The 13,720-nt window shown below is 44.5% G+C and overlaps 1 protein-coding gene across 5 annotated transcripts in view; it reads left to right on the forward strand.

The window, feature by feature from the left end:
• Positions 1-12,373, forward strand: part of LOC310858356 (uncharacterized protein) — a 43,286-nt gene extending 30,913 nt beyond the window's left edge. For 2 of the 5 annotated variants that reach the window (XM_083764461.1, XM_083764464.1), the window contains 10 exons: positions 3,955-4,074; positions 4,351-4,502; positions 4,684-4,847; positions 5,756-6,000; positions 6,416-6,920; positions 7,403-7,583; positions 9,896-10,000; positions 10,219-10,272; positions 10,737-10,791; positions 10,990-11,315. In XM_083764461.1, coding sequence (XP_083620587.1) covers positions 3,955-4,074; positions 4,351-4,502; positions 4,684-4,847; positions 5,756-6,000; positions 6,416-6,920; positions 7,403-7,583; positions 9,896-10,000; positions 10,219-10,272; positions 10,737-10,791; positions 10,990-11,300 — 1,892 coding nt within the window. In that variant the 3' untranslated portion in view covers positions 11,301-11,315. Of the gene's footprint in view, positions 1-3,954; positions 4,075-4,350; positions 4,503-4,683; positions 4,848-5,755; positions 6,001-6,415; positions 6,921-7,402; positions 7,584-9,895; positions 10,001-10,218; positions 10,273-10,736; positions 10,792-10,989; positions 11,316-11,760 lie in introns of those variants that run through there. The other 3 variants (XM_083764463.1, XM_083764465.1, XM_083764462.1) reach the window with 2 other exon arrangements.
• Positions 12,374-13,720: the final 1,347 nt, after the last annotated feature.

Genomic DNA, 13,720 nt, shown 5'->3' on the forward strand with positions numbered 1-13,720 from the left:
GGACGACCGCACCGGCGTCAGTGTCCACCAGGCCTCTTCTCCCCACCCCTACCACTCCCCTCCCCCACCCTCCTTTCACCCCCCCAAACTGGTGTTTTGGTTTTGTTTTTATTATTATAATTATTCTAACTGTTGTTTCTGGTGGTCTGCCTGCCTGCCTGTGCTTGGTGACTGGTCATCTTACACCTTGCCCTCCTCCTCCTCCCCTCTCTCTCTCACACTCCCTGGTCTCCTATGCATCGTGGCTTATTTTTTGATTTCGTCGGTGGTTGTTGTCTTCTATGCATTTTCGATCAGTCTTGACATCAATAAACCATATTTTTGTGATGATTTTCCATGGGCTTATAAGGAACTGGTCATATCTTGCCACGACATCTTCTTTTTCCATGCTGTTAAGTTGTCCCTTTTATGTTACTGTTGATGGTATGCTGTGTTGGTGTTGGTGGTGGTGGGTATTATAGTGTGGGTGGAGTTTAACAGTTTTGATTATTTACAAAGCCTTATAATTACATTAGCTGAATGAACAGTGTTAAAAGTTATAAAAAGATATGCCACCTTTTGCATGGTTAGATGGTCTAAATCTAACTGTTCAAATATTTGAACATAAAAACGGTGTCACTCATTTCACCATAATTCTCCTAAGTTGCTACACATACTGTACATAGGCAGTGTTGTCATCATTTCAAATTTGTCACATCTCATATCATGCCTCATTATAGACCGAATCACCCACAGTGTAATCAGCAGTTTCACTTTTTACTACAATGGCTTCTCAGATTTTGTGCTTTGTCATCAGCACTCAAGATACTCTCTGATACCAAAGGAAAAGATGTAACAGAATGTTGTCAGCCGAAGGATAGCTCCTTCCAGAATGCATTTTTAGAATCCGATGAAGGTATCAGCTCGTGGTTCTGGCCTGGGAGGTAGTCCGCAGCAGGGCTTTGTTAGAGACAGACTTCCAGTCCACACACAGTGACTCTCAGTGCAGCGTCAACTTGCCGCATCGGAGGAGGTGAAGAGAAAATACCTCACTGTTGCCTAGCAACAGGGGGTAGTTGGGTTATCAGCCCAGTCATAAAACATGTTGTGTGTGGAAAAAGATCCATCCAGCACACAGCAAAGGTGACCCTGCCCCCCCTCCCATGCCATTATAGAACATGAGTCCGCCTGCATTCCGCTTATTTTGTCAGAGATTGTAACAGATTTAGTTATTCTTGGTGCTGTTATGATTGCACTATTATTCTATGTATACTGTATGTGTGTTGCTTCTATCACGCATATTGTTTTTGTCTTCTGCAGAGTAATGCTAGAGTGGGGAGGAGCTTGCTTCCTCTGAAACCATGACTCAGCTAATTCTGCTCACTTTCCCCTGCTGAAGAAAAAAAAACTACTGACAGTTTGATTGACATGATTAAGTGAGCCACACAGTCAAATTGACAGTGTTAATTTCACTCTGAGAGTGTAAGATTGTTCCAAATGGACCTGTAAATGATCGCTTACTGTGCATCTTTGTACAGCTTGCAGCAAATGTGAGTTCTAGATTTTGTTTGAGAGATAAGTAATCCACACACACCAATCTACCTGTACTCACCTCAAACCTGTATCTCAAAATGATGCAGCAGCAGAACATATATTTAAAGGGGTCACTTTTTCTAGAACCGCAGTCATCGTCACAAATGCTGCGTCCATCTCTTTTAGCCAGGGAGCCATGCAGTCACCCACAATTTGAGAGGACCTGTGATGTCATGACATTCTTTTAATGTGTGTCTTTGAGGGGTGCTAGCCCCTCCTATACACATGTTTAATGTTTGTCTTTAGTTCAATGTTTGTTTTGTAAACGGGAAAATTCACAAATGTGATGAAGTCAGCCCATTTGGGCAGATTTGGGCAAGTGGCTATGGCCGAATTTAGGCCAAGGATTTTTTTTTCGTGCAAAACTAATGCTTGGAATGGATTCAGAATCATGAAAACCCCCTAGTTTGACATGTCACATGCTACTTAAAGTATGATAAAATTTGGAAAATGTTGCCTTATATTGGTTGTCTATGCCCTACGGTGTGGTATACAAAAATGGCCATAACTTTTTTCGTGATGTTTCCGGCAGAGCAGACCTCTCATTCTGTGAAGTGAATAGAAAAAAAACACAAAAGTATGTCATGACATCACAGGTTGATCTCTATTCCTTGAGCTTTTGGGACTGTGGCTCCCCGGCTATGTGTTTTCTTCCCTCTTTGTGCAATCGTATATATCCTTTTGTATTCCACTGGCAAAACCAACCTTTCTGGGGCAGCAGAAAGAGACAATGGAATGGAGGCATGGGAAGGAAAACAAGGCAAGCAAACGTTTGAGAGGGCAGTCCTGTAGTGAAGCTAACCAGTGAGATACAATGGCATCAATAGTCCAGACTTGTAAAGTGTCAATGCTGCAAATAGAACTTGTAAACTTGAAAAAAGTGTAAACTTGTGTATTTTTTTTGGCCAAGTTTAATCCAAGAGACTTGGACTCACTAGAATGCTGCAATGCAGCCTGTCCTTGTTTCAGCTAATTGATCCATATCTCCTCTAAATTATATTCCTTGTGGGAGTTTCAGAGTCTGGGCTTACATACCATATAATTTAGTTCTCTCTCTCTCTCTCTCTCTCTACTTCCTAGTGTTTTACAATCTACAGTAGTGTGATTTTATCTAATTAAATGTTGTATTTAATGGATGCGGTGAAGGCCTCCAACTGAAAAAAGCAACATTGTTCTCTGACACTGCTTGTTCCACTTGCTGTTCATGAGAGTGTGTTTGTTTGTCTTACTTCGCCCCTCATTGCAATGCACCTGATACATCTTGCTGTGGTGGAACGTCATATGTGTTGTTTAGTCCTCATCATATGACTCACAATAACAGTAAAGACTGTTAGATTATGCACCATATGATAGCAAAATGTGTTGAGGGCATAGAAGCGAGCCTTATGGCGTGTTCATGCCAAGTGGCCTACCTCAGAGTGTTCAAGAGGTCGTAACAAAATGCACACCCAAAATAAATTAGTGTTTGTTTGCCAGCTTTTAACAACACAACCTTATCTTATCTTGCTGTATTTATTGCATAAGCAGGTCACAGCACTATCTCTGAAAAGTCTGAACTCTGAGAAAGTCCCAATTTTCCGACCAGGATTTATCAGTTGGAGGGCCGATCATGTTGATTTGTCCTACATGGAAATCAGAAACTTTTCTGTTCCCACTTGGCATGAAGGCACCCTTACTCATAGCATCTCAAACAACTGACAGATGATTTATACTTCACCGTACAAACTGCGTCACAGGCCAAGTTATTTTTGGTGAGAGACACAGCTGTACGTCAAAGTAGAAATTTGCACTAATCCTGAACTGATCTATTAAACGGGCCATTGCGTTGAATATGAGTGGGATCGATTTGGGGGCGCGAGGTGGCTTGGCTTTTGGTGAAATGGCTTTGAGTGGTAAGTAACAAGAATTAACGTGGCCTGGATTTGTTCTTGTGTGGTGGTGTTGCAGTTGTCGAATGCGCAATGTGAACGAACTATTGTGTGCTATTCATTCATCGAATGGAGAGTCTTGATGTCTGTCAAAGAGTGAGTGGGTGTTTGTCTGAGTGTGCATGGCCACACACTGTCAAAGAGTGAGTGGGTGTTTGTCTGAGTGTGCATGGCCACACACTGGTCAGAGTGTGGAGCCAGACTGTGTTCACAGAGTGTCTGGGGGTATGAGTGTTGAAGTTCTTGTCGATCAGGAACAACACAATTGTGTCGATGTCCTCAGGACTGTGTGCGACTGTGTGTGTGTGTGGGGGGTATCCATGAGTGTGTGTTTTGTTTGCAAGAATGCGTGTTTAAACGTATGTGTATTGTGTACATGCACACATACTGTACACACAGACCGAGCTGTGGTGTGCGACAGCGACTTGGTACTGACAGCGCCCTCTTGTGTCAGCCCGCAGTCTGCGTCTGAGCCCGTGGGAGAGCAAGATTGTCGAGCGCCTCATGACTCCCACCCTGTCCTTCCTGGCCCGTAGCCGCAGTGCCGCCACCCTCCTCAACAGCAGTGACTCGCGTGAGTGTGACCCCCTTTCTAGCTCTATTTATATTTTGTTTTCACCCGGCTATATCCACACTTTCCACCACAACTTTGTAGGTGGTTGAATTAAGCTCCACCACTTAAATCACGCAGGCATTTAGAAAGTGACGCTTACAATTCATCATACATATACCGGACAGTGCACTACTTTGCGGTGGTTTTACAAAGAGGCTTATGGTCACTCTCCTTGTTGTGATTGGGCCCGCGCCACGCACTCGTGCGTCCTCTATGTCTCCTGTATGTGCTGTTCAGACTCTCACCACTGCTCCCGCTCAGCCTCCGCCAGCCCTCTGACGGGCTGCTCCCACCACCACCCTCACCAGAACACCACAGAGCGCTGGAGAGTCTCCTCTGCCAGCACGCCAGACATCACCCAGCACCAACGCAGGCGGATCTCAACGCCGGTAGGACGCACCGTGCATGCATGCACACACAGGCCCCTTTTCCACCAAAATAACTCGCACACACACACACACACACACACACACACACACACACACACACACACACACTCTATTGAGGTATTTGCAGGTGTACTTATTTATTTACATGGTAAAGTGATTTCGTTTTTTGTTTTGTCACTAGATTGATAAGAAGAAGAAAGAGAAGAAAGACAAGGAGCGGGAGAATGAGAAGGAGAAGAATTCTCTCATCACAAAAGAGAAGGTGCCGACGAAGAAACCGTTGACCACACCCACCACCACCACCACTACACCCACCACTCCCAGATCCCGGCCGATGACCACCAGGTACTGTTTGGCATCAATACTGCAATATAGGAATAAACTGTTTTATTATGAGCCCAGAGGGCTGATCATTATTGTGACAATTATTATCATTTTATTTTTGTAATCTTTAAACAATATTTCGTATAGTACAACATTGTGTGTGTTACACACAGTAGCCTATAAGCAGCATAAGAGGAGAGGTTTCTGTCCTTGACCTTTATGTAGAAAACAGTCCAGTCATGAAATCTTCTGCCGCGTGTGTGTGTGTGTGTGTGTGTGTGTGTGTGTGTGTGTGTGTGTGTGTGTGTGTGTGTGTGTGTGTGTGTGTGTGTGTGTGTGTGTGTGTGTGTGTGTGTGTGTGTGTGTGTGTGTGTGTGTGTGTGTGTGTGTGTGTGTGTGTGTGTGTGTGTGTGTGTCACATGAGCGTACGCACACGAGCGAAGCAGGCTGAGAGACAGAGACAGGGATGAGGCCAGGGGAGTGTGTGGGTTGCGTCTGGACCGGAGACTGGTTGGCAGAAACCTTGAAGGTTAAATGGCCAGTCTCACTGACAGGTGGTCCTAAAGTGAAATCATATACTGTCTCTACACCCACAGAGAGTTGGATGCTATAGACTAGAGTCTCCAGCCCAAGGCCCAGTCTGCCAAAAACAGGGCTGCGTGTTCGTAGGTGAACTCTTTAGACAGAAATGGGGTTTCCCTGACTAATGCCCAGGAGGAGAGTGATGGCTCCTTCCTCATCTCACATTTCACCTCCCCTGTTTCGGGAAATCATGAGACTGGACGACGTGGAGGCTCGGTGTTAGTTACTCACTAGGCTTGACCTAGTTATGGCCCTCGCTCACTGTTAAGCCCCCTACCTTTTGCTTTAGTTTGATGACCTTTGATGACCCTTTTCTCTCTTCCTTACCTGTCTCCTCTCCTCTCCAGCCTTAGCACCCCGAAGCGCAAAAACAGGCCCCCGTCACCTGCAGCCCCAAAAAGCAGGCCATTGTCCCCCTGCGTGCCGGCAGTAGCCTCCAACACCCCCGCGGGCAAGAAGACTCCTACTGGCACCAAGACCCGACCCAAACGGGCACAGACCCCTGTCAGAGTGCAGCCCCAGACGGTTACCGCGGTTGCCGTGGAAACGCACGACGGGCCCCAGCAGCCTGACACTCCTGTGGAGACAAAGGGTAAGTCTGAGTGCCAGGGGCACAGTATCCAAGCACCAAGGTGACTTATAGTTTTTGGCCGACATTCACCTGCCACATTTTATTCACATGTGATTACCACAGAGTGTCTGTGCCAGGCAGCAGCTGATTCTTTTTTTACACAGTCTGAGGTACTGGTTTTTAGATAATACCTAGAGCTGTTTTTCTTTTAGTTTGTATGGTAATTCATTATAATTGCATCCTGAGAAATTCAGGATGCATTATTAAAAACGTCTCATCTAGCAGTTATTCCGCACCTTGTGAAGTGGATATACGTACGTTCTCCCGTTATGGTGGAATAAAATATGTTGCAATTATCCCCGAACCTGTGGTTCATTATGTGGCTTTAGAAACGGAGATCTGTCTCATGTCCTGTCCTTCCTTTTCCTGCATACAGGCTCTGATAATGTTCCTGCTATCGTGGTGTCTGCTGCACCAGTCACTCCACCCTCCATAAGCCCGCCAGTTGTAGCGGCACCCTCCCCCCCTGTGCAGAGCGGTGAGTCGGCCGCCTCAACTGCCCCTCCTGCCCCTCCTACCCCTCCTACCTCTCCTGCCAATCCTTCCCCTCCTGCCCCAGCTACCTCTCCTGCCAATCCTGCCCCAGCTATCGATGATACTCCTGCGGCGGCTACCACCACCACCACTCCCACTACACCCTCTACACCTGCGACCACTGCTGCTGCCACTACTCCAGCAGCTGCTGCTCCAGCCAGTAGGCCATCAGCTGCCACTAATGACCCAGAGGAGGCAGGCCGCGTCCTGGCTGAGAAGCGTAGGCCATCAGCTGGCACTAATGACGCAGGGGAGGCAGGCCGCGTCCTGGCTGAGAAGCGCAGGCAGGCCCGCGAGCAGCGTGAGAGAGAGGAGCAGGAACGTTTGGAGCAGGAGAACAGGAACAAGTAAGCTTAGCCACGTCAGCAGAGTATTGTGTTGTTCTGTCTGTTGTGTTGTGTTGCTCCCTACCAGGTCGTAGGTTCAAGCAAACACACGCCAAGTCAAGTGATATTCTCAATTATCCCTCATTTAAACCTGTGATTACCAACCTTTTCTAAGACTGTATGAACTATGAATGTATCACTTGTACACTCTCAGAGATACAGATCTTTAACTCATCATGGACCGCTGGGGGACCAGAACCACTAATAAACTATGGGAAAGAAACACCTTTGTGCAGACCAATGCAGTAACCAATTTCCCACTGAATTATAATCTTTTGATTATATCATTTGACATAATGATCCTGATTATTGATCCATTCATTTATATGACCATGAAAGTGTCATTATTTCTAAAAGCTAGCATATGGTTGGTCGCAGTGAATGCAACACTAGCACTCATGCTACATACTGTGTGTAACAAAGACCCCCTCACCTCACTGCAGGATCCTGCGGGAGGAAGCGAAGGTGCGGGAGGCAGAGGAGAGGAAGCGCAGAGAGGAGGAGGCGCGCCTCATGGCCGAACAGCAGAAACTGAGAGACGAGGCCCAGTGCATTCAGGAGGAGAAGGAGGCACAAGAGAGAGCCAGGGCCGACCAGGAAGAGAACGACAAGCTGCAGAAACAGGTCAGCCGGATCAGTTTTGTGCCGTGCATTCTGAGAGTGGTACTATTCTCAAGGAATTTATGCTTTATCGTATTGACGCTTCTCCGTGTTTCCTACCCGATTTCGCACCAGTGAGGGGAGGGAGGGGTTAGCCCACACCGTATTCGCCGCAGTCAGCACACACAGAAGTCAAGACAGACATCTGTGGAACGTGAAGCACAACGGACCTGCGCTTATGACTAAAACAACACAAATAAAAACTTCAGCCAAAACAGAAGCCCAACACAAGGATAAAGGAAACATTCAGTCCAAATGTCCAGTTTGCTGGAAACTTCAAATTTCTCTAACTAAACTTTCACGACAGTCAATATAAGTAAAATAATATAGGCAGCCTTTCCATAGGAGTATCTTTTTATACTTTTCCAAGAAGAATACAGCCAGTAGTATTAAGTTATGTAATATTATCGTTAAGTTATGTAATATTATCGTGGCTATAGGCTATTATGGGAAATGTACGGTACACTAACTCATTTACATGATCAGAGAAGGTTTTCATTCTGGATGAAATCCAAAAATGGTTTAATCTAATGGATAAATGGATGATCAAATGCAGGAGTTTTGACAATTCAACTAACTGTAACTAGGGCCGTCACCTTGCCCCCCCCCCCAACACCACCCCTCCCTCCCCTCACTGGTGCGAAATCGGGTAGGAAAAACGGGGGTATTGACAGTGATATATATGTTTACATCAACTACCTTGACTCACCCGCAAAGTCAGTCAACCTTTCTACCATCTGGTTCGATTTATACATGGGTTGGGGGGTGGAGTATAGTTGTGTGAGCCGTAACGTTAGGCCTCAGTCTGACTAACTCACAGCCCCCGACTTTCTGGCATCTGGGCAGATTAACGAAGGAGAATATGTGCTGTCAAAGAGGATGTGTGTCATCGTGCGAGCCCCGACAGTCGGAGGCTGTCTTGTCCAGCCGGGCCAGATGCCAGCTGGTGACCTCCATAGTAGCGTTAGCCCAGCATTTAGCAATGGGCTGAGAGAGCCATTGTGACTGTTGGCCTCAGTGACAGCTCTGTGCTGCCTCTTGTCTAGGCTTGGCATTGGAATGGGATGACAGCGTTATAGGGAGAGACTATGTCACTTCATGCCTGAAGTGTTCAGCTATGCTTCATGGCCTGCATGCTCGCTCTTGCCCTCCAGGGATTTGCCCCGGTTCAATTGGCCAGTTGTTTAGCGCTTATGGTGCCTGTGCCTGTATGGCTTTGTATTTTTAGCTCTTGGTTTAGCTCAAGGGGTAAACCCCCTTTGCTGGAATTATGGTCCCAATAATGTAATAAATGAATAATAAAGTATGGTATGTTTGTACTGTTTCTAAAATACCTAGCCCTCGCTGCACTTGCAGCCAATAGCATTCATTTCCTTGGTGGAAGATGGCGTATTTGAAATCACTTTGACGCCACTTTGTCCATTATTTTTTACGGTCTATGGTTAATTATAGTATTGTGTCCTTGTGAATGAAAGGCCTTTGAAACTTGTGTGGTGTTGTTTAAATGTTATTTGAAGCATTCTTTCTGCCTAGACTAGAGTAGACAAAAGGTATAAATTCTGTTTGTTTTGCTAATGATAGATGATATTTACATGTATGACATATCATTGTTTTCATCCCTGTGCTCATCACATCTGTTTAGTTGCCACCAGTGAGTCTAAACACGCAGTGAGCTATGTAATGGAATCATTTAAGGAACATACTGTATCAACTTTTGCCTGAAGGCAGCAGACTACTACTAAAGCAAGCATGTGCTGCCACCTGGTGTTTTTAAGTGCAAACTGACTTACCAGAAACTAAGTGCTAGCAGCTAGATAGTAAAATATGGCAAAGACGTTTAGGGATAAAGTAACATGTAAGATGCACACCAAGATAGGGCCAAAAGTTCCTTGCCCCAGACTCATGGTAAAGGTTACCATGACAACCAACCACCACTCTGACTCTGACACATCACTGGAAGGACACATCATTATTTTAAAATAAACAAAACAAAATAAACAGAAAAGGCAATTTGGTTCCAACAAAAAGTATCCAATTATATTTTTTTCTGAAAGGTTGATATAATGAACTTAAAATGTTCATTATGGGCCCAGGCCGTGGCGTAACGGTCTGGGCACCTGACTGGTAATCCAGTCACAGTGTGCCGCGGACTCCCGAGCCCGACACGGCCTTTACTGCATGTCATCCCCCATCTCTCTCCCGTTTCCTGTCAGCCTACTGTCTGTCCCTTCAAAAAAAGATATCTTAAAAAAAGATTCATTATGTCTTTGTTTCAGAGGGAAGAGGCTGAGTCCAAGGCTCGTGAGGAGACAGAGCGGCAGCGCCTGGAAAGAGACAAACATTTCCAGAAAGAAGAACAGGAGCGGCTGGAAAGGAAGAGGGTAAGGAAATTAATTATCTACAGAGTCCAGTCAGTAAACACATCTAGCTTGATCCAGTGTCATGACATCACTCTCTTGACAACAAACCAGTACGCACATACTACATGCTGACCACTCTCACGACATCAAACCAGTTCACACATACAGTACATGATCACTCAGTATACAAATGACATGTTGAATCATTGACGGCACCTCCACCCTCTCCCCCTGGACAGCGCCTTGAGGAGATTATGAAGAGGACCCGCCGTAAGAGCGATGCGGTTGATACGGTTGGTGTGATTTGATATTCTCTGAGAAACATGATTACTAGCTGGTTTCAATTGGTTCCGTTAAGAATCAAATGTAGAATTATCCTGTGAAAAGGAGACCACTGGAAACTGCCATTTCACGACAACGGTTTTTAGAATGTAGTACCTCAGAATGTAGTTGTCATGAATTATACCACAGCTAATTATGAACTTGCATTTTTGGTTTTGCTGCGAGGCATTCTTATAAATGTGAAATTCCACCAATTTCTCTCGATTTACATTTACCTGTAACCTCACAGTGGCCATCAGCCGCTGTGAGTAACAAAGCAGTTTTCACTTTCACGGTTGTGCTATACGATTCTTAGACTTTGTGCCAACTACTACAGAAACACCAGTGCCAGTAATGGTATAACACTCCATTTTATGTACTATATGCTCAGATTACATTGGAATAAATCATCGTATGTTGTTTTTATCAATTGCAGAAGGATGCCAAGGCTTCTCCACAGGTCAATGGCAAGGACACAAACATCAATCAAGGTATGTTTTTCTCAGTTGATAAGTGTGCTTTTGTCTTGGTACTGTAGTGTCGATGACTTGAAAACCATCTCAACACCAGTAATGTTGCCTATTAGTAATGACAGAGTCCACACATTGCACATTGCGTTACATAATTACCAATTATTATTATACTAAAACCATTAATTCCTTGCATATTCATATTCAACTTTCCTTCAGGACCTGTAAATCCGCAGGAGCCGGTGAGTAATAGCACAGCAGTCATCAGCCAATCACAAGGTGTCTCTGGCTCTGTCCTGAATGGTGTCCAGCCAGCCTCTCACCAGAACGGCCTCTCAGCCAATGGCCAGGCAGCCGACTTTGAGCAGATCATCAATCTGAACAGTGGAGGTAATCCCGGCCAACAGCCAAGTGGCAGGGGCACTGAGCCAATCTTGGCCTTTGAGGGAGGAGAGCCTTTCCTGATGAAAACAGGTCCAATGAAACCTCAGCATGTTGCAGGTACAGCCCCTGGATACACTACGTTATAGATTGTCTGTGCACTGTATATGTACTGTATAGCGAAAAAGAGCTCACTTCTAGAAATACGGTAGTATAATATGTTATACTTTTGAAAGGGAAGCTTCAAGCTTCAGGTGGTAGCCTCAGTGGTGGGAGAACTGTGCAGTTCAAAACAAAAAAAAATAGTTCCTAACATATGAACTAATATTTGAACACCAAATTATGTACAGTGTGGGTAATGCGATTTAATAAATTATGATTATTAGTTATGAATTATTCTCTCCAGAGAGCTGGATCCTCTGATTTATACTTATTTGCCTTCCAGTGTGGCTCACCGAACATAGCAATCTACAAGTTCACGGTGTGCTCTAGCACGATGTGTTGTAAGCTTGTAGATTGGCTATTTTCGGTGTGGGACACATGTGTGCAACTAAGTATAACTTTTCTCCTCTGTTTATGTCTCCACTCCCTTATCCCCTGTGCTTCCAGAGGTCCTGTGAGTCCTGACTGAGGCTTCCACTGAGGTGCATCTTTCTGACTCTGGTTGAGCTAAGAGATTTGTGCCCCCACACCGCAGAAGATTATAAGAAAGTGTGCCAAAACTAAAAAAAACTATGGACTGCTTGAGGTTCTCTGTGATATCTCCAAACTGCAGAGGATAAAACGGAGGAACATGACTCAAAAAGAAAAAAGAAGAGACTAAAAAAAAGGAACAAAAAAATTAAATCAAGCAAGTATTGTCTGTCTAAGAAGTCACTGTGTGTCATGGTGCAACATTTGATGAGTTTTACTGAAATGTCACATGGCAATTTATAGTGCACCTTAAACATGACTGACAGTGTAACACATTTTAGAAAATATAAGGAAATACATACTATTTGACAGTGGTTATTATTATTGTTGTTGTTATGATGTTGCTATTGTTATCTTAAGTTGAACAATGTGTGTGTTTGTTCTGTTTGTCTTGAATTATTGAGTTATTTAACTTGCGGAGCATTGTAAGGATTGACCACAGACAGTGTATGTAAATGTATAATGAATGAGCCTAGCTGCTAGGCCTCCTGCCATAGGGGATCTGTGGAATAAAGCTTTATGAAAGGGAGTTGGGGTTGTCTCTCTATCTCCATATTTATTAATATCTATTATACTGTATGTCTGGTTCTGAAATCCAGTCAACGTACATTGTGCATGCTATTTGTATACTTGCTCTCACATCTCACAGATTTTGATGGCGATAGCAAAATGATATATTTCTAATCAAAATTGCAAGAGTTTACAATATGCACTCCCATAATTCTGTAATCTTGGCTTTTTGATTTGCATACAATTCCTTGCTTCAGTACATAATGTTAATGTTCAGGCCCATCTCCAGAAGGTGGCAGTACTGTCTTTAAAACAAAATGGCAGTTCTGCCCTCATTAGTTTTCTGCTGCACTGAAGCCCAAGTTTACAATAAAACTGTAAATAACTATGAACGATATAAATAGAGGCGTTATTGCGACCGGAGGTCGCAGTTAACTATGAAACCTTGTGTTTTTGACACCTAACCCACAATCCCCGTCACTCACCTAACTAAAATCCCTGTTGCTCACCCCAGGCAAGCCCCCAGGTCATCGTGACATCAAGTGACGACAGCCCCCTGGTCACCCCAGGCAAGTGCCCAGGTCATCGTGACATCACGTGTCGTGACATCATCCCCCATATATGGTGCCCGCAGGTCATTGGGATTTATTGGTCAAAGTTCATCCCATGCCAAAGCGACCGCACGCGCCAGGCGGATACGCGCACACGCCGATCTGCCCCAGCAGTTCGACCTCCACACTCTCACGGAGGAGTCTACTCAATTAGAGAATGTAGAATGTAATTTCTGCATTGATGGCACCACATCAATAAATGCAGCATGGAATTGTGGGCAAAATCTTATCCAACGACATCAAAAAATGTTGGGTCTGAGAGGCAAAATCTCATCAAATGCTGGTCTGTGGCTCAAATGCTGAATACTGGGCCTTGATATGAAAAGGGTTGAAAACCACTGGTATATAGCCTATATTTCACCTAGCCTATATCTTGAGGGCATTAAAGACCTTCAGTAAGCCTCTTCTAGGTTATATAGTGCAAGGACTAACACCAAATGGTACAGAGAGCAAAGGCCACAAAGATTGTGTGAGACTTATAGATGCACTATCATATGTATCGTGCACTTTCACAGTTAAATATAATAAGCCTCGTGCTGAGACATTAATGTCATCGCTATGGCAACTCTTTCATAAACATAACTCATTACTACACAGTCCACCCTCTTTTGGTTACAGTGAATCTGTCGTATTGCTAGCATATCAAATGTCAGTGCAAGTCTGTAAGACAAATGTCTAATAAGATAAACTGGACATTGTTGAAATATGACCACTTTGACAGTGAAATGTGATTAGAGACAGAATCCCAGTGGGAA

Source organism: Protomyctophum parallelum (genome assembly GCF_964188405.1).
Source record: "Protomyctophum parallelum genome assembly, chromosome: 1".
In the NCBI taxonomy this organism is placed as follows: domain Eukaryota; kingdom Metazoa; phylum Chordata; class Actinopteri; order Myctophiformes; family Myctophidae; genus Protomyctophum; species Protomyctophum parallelum.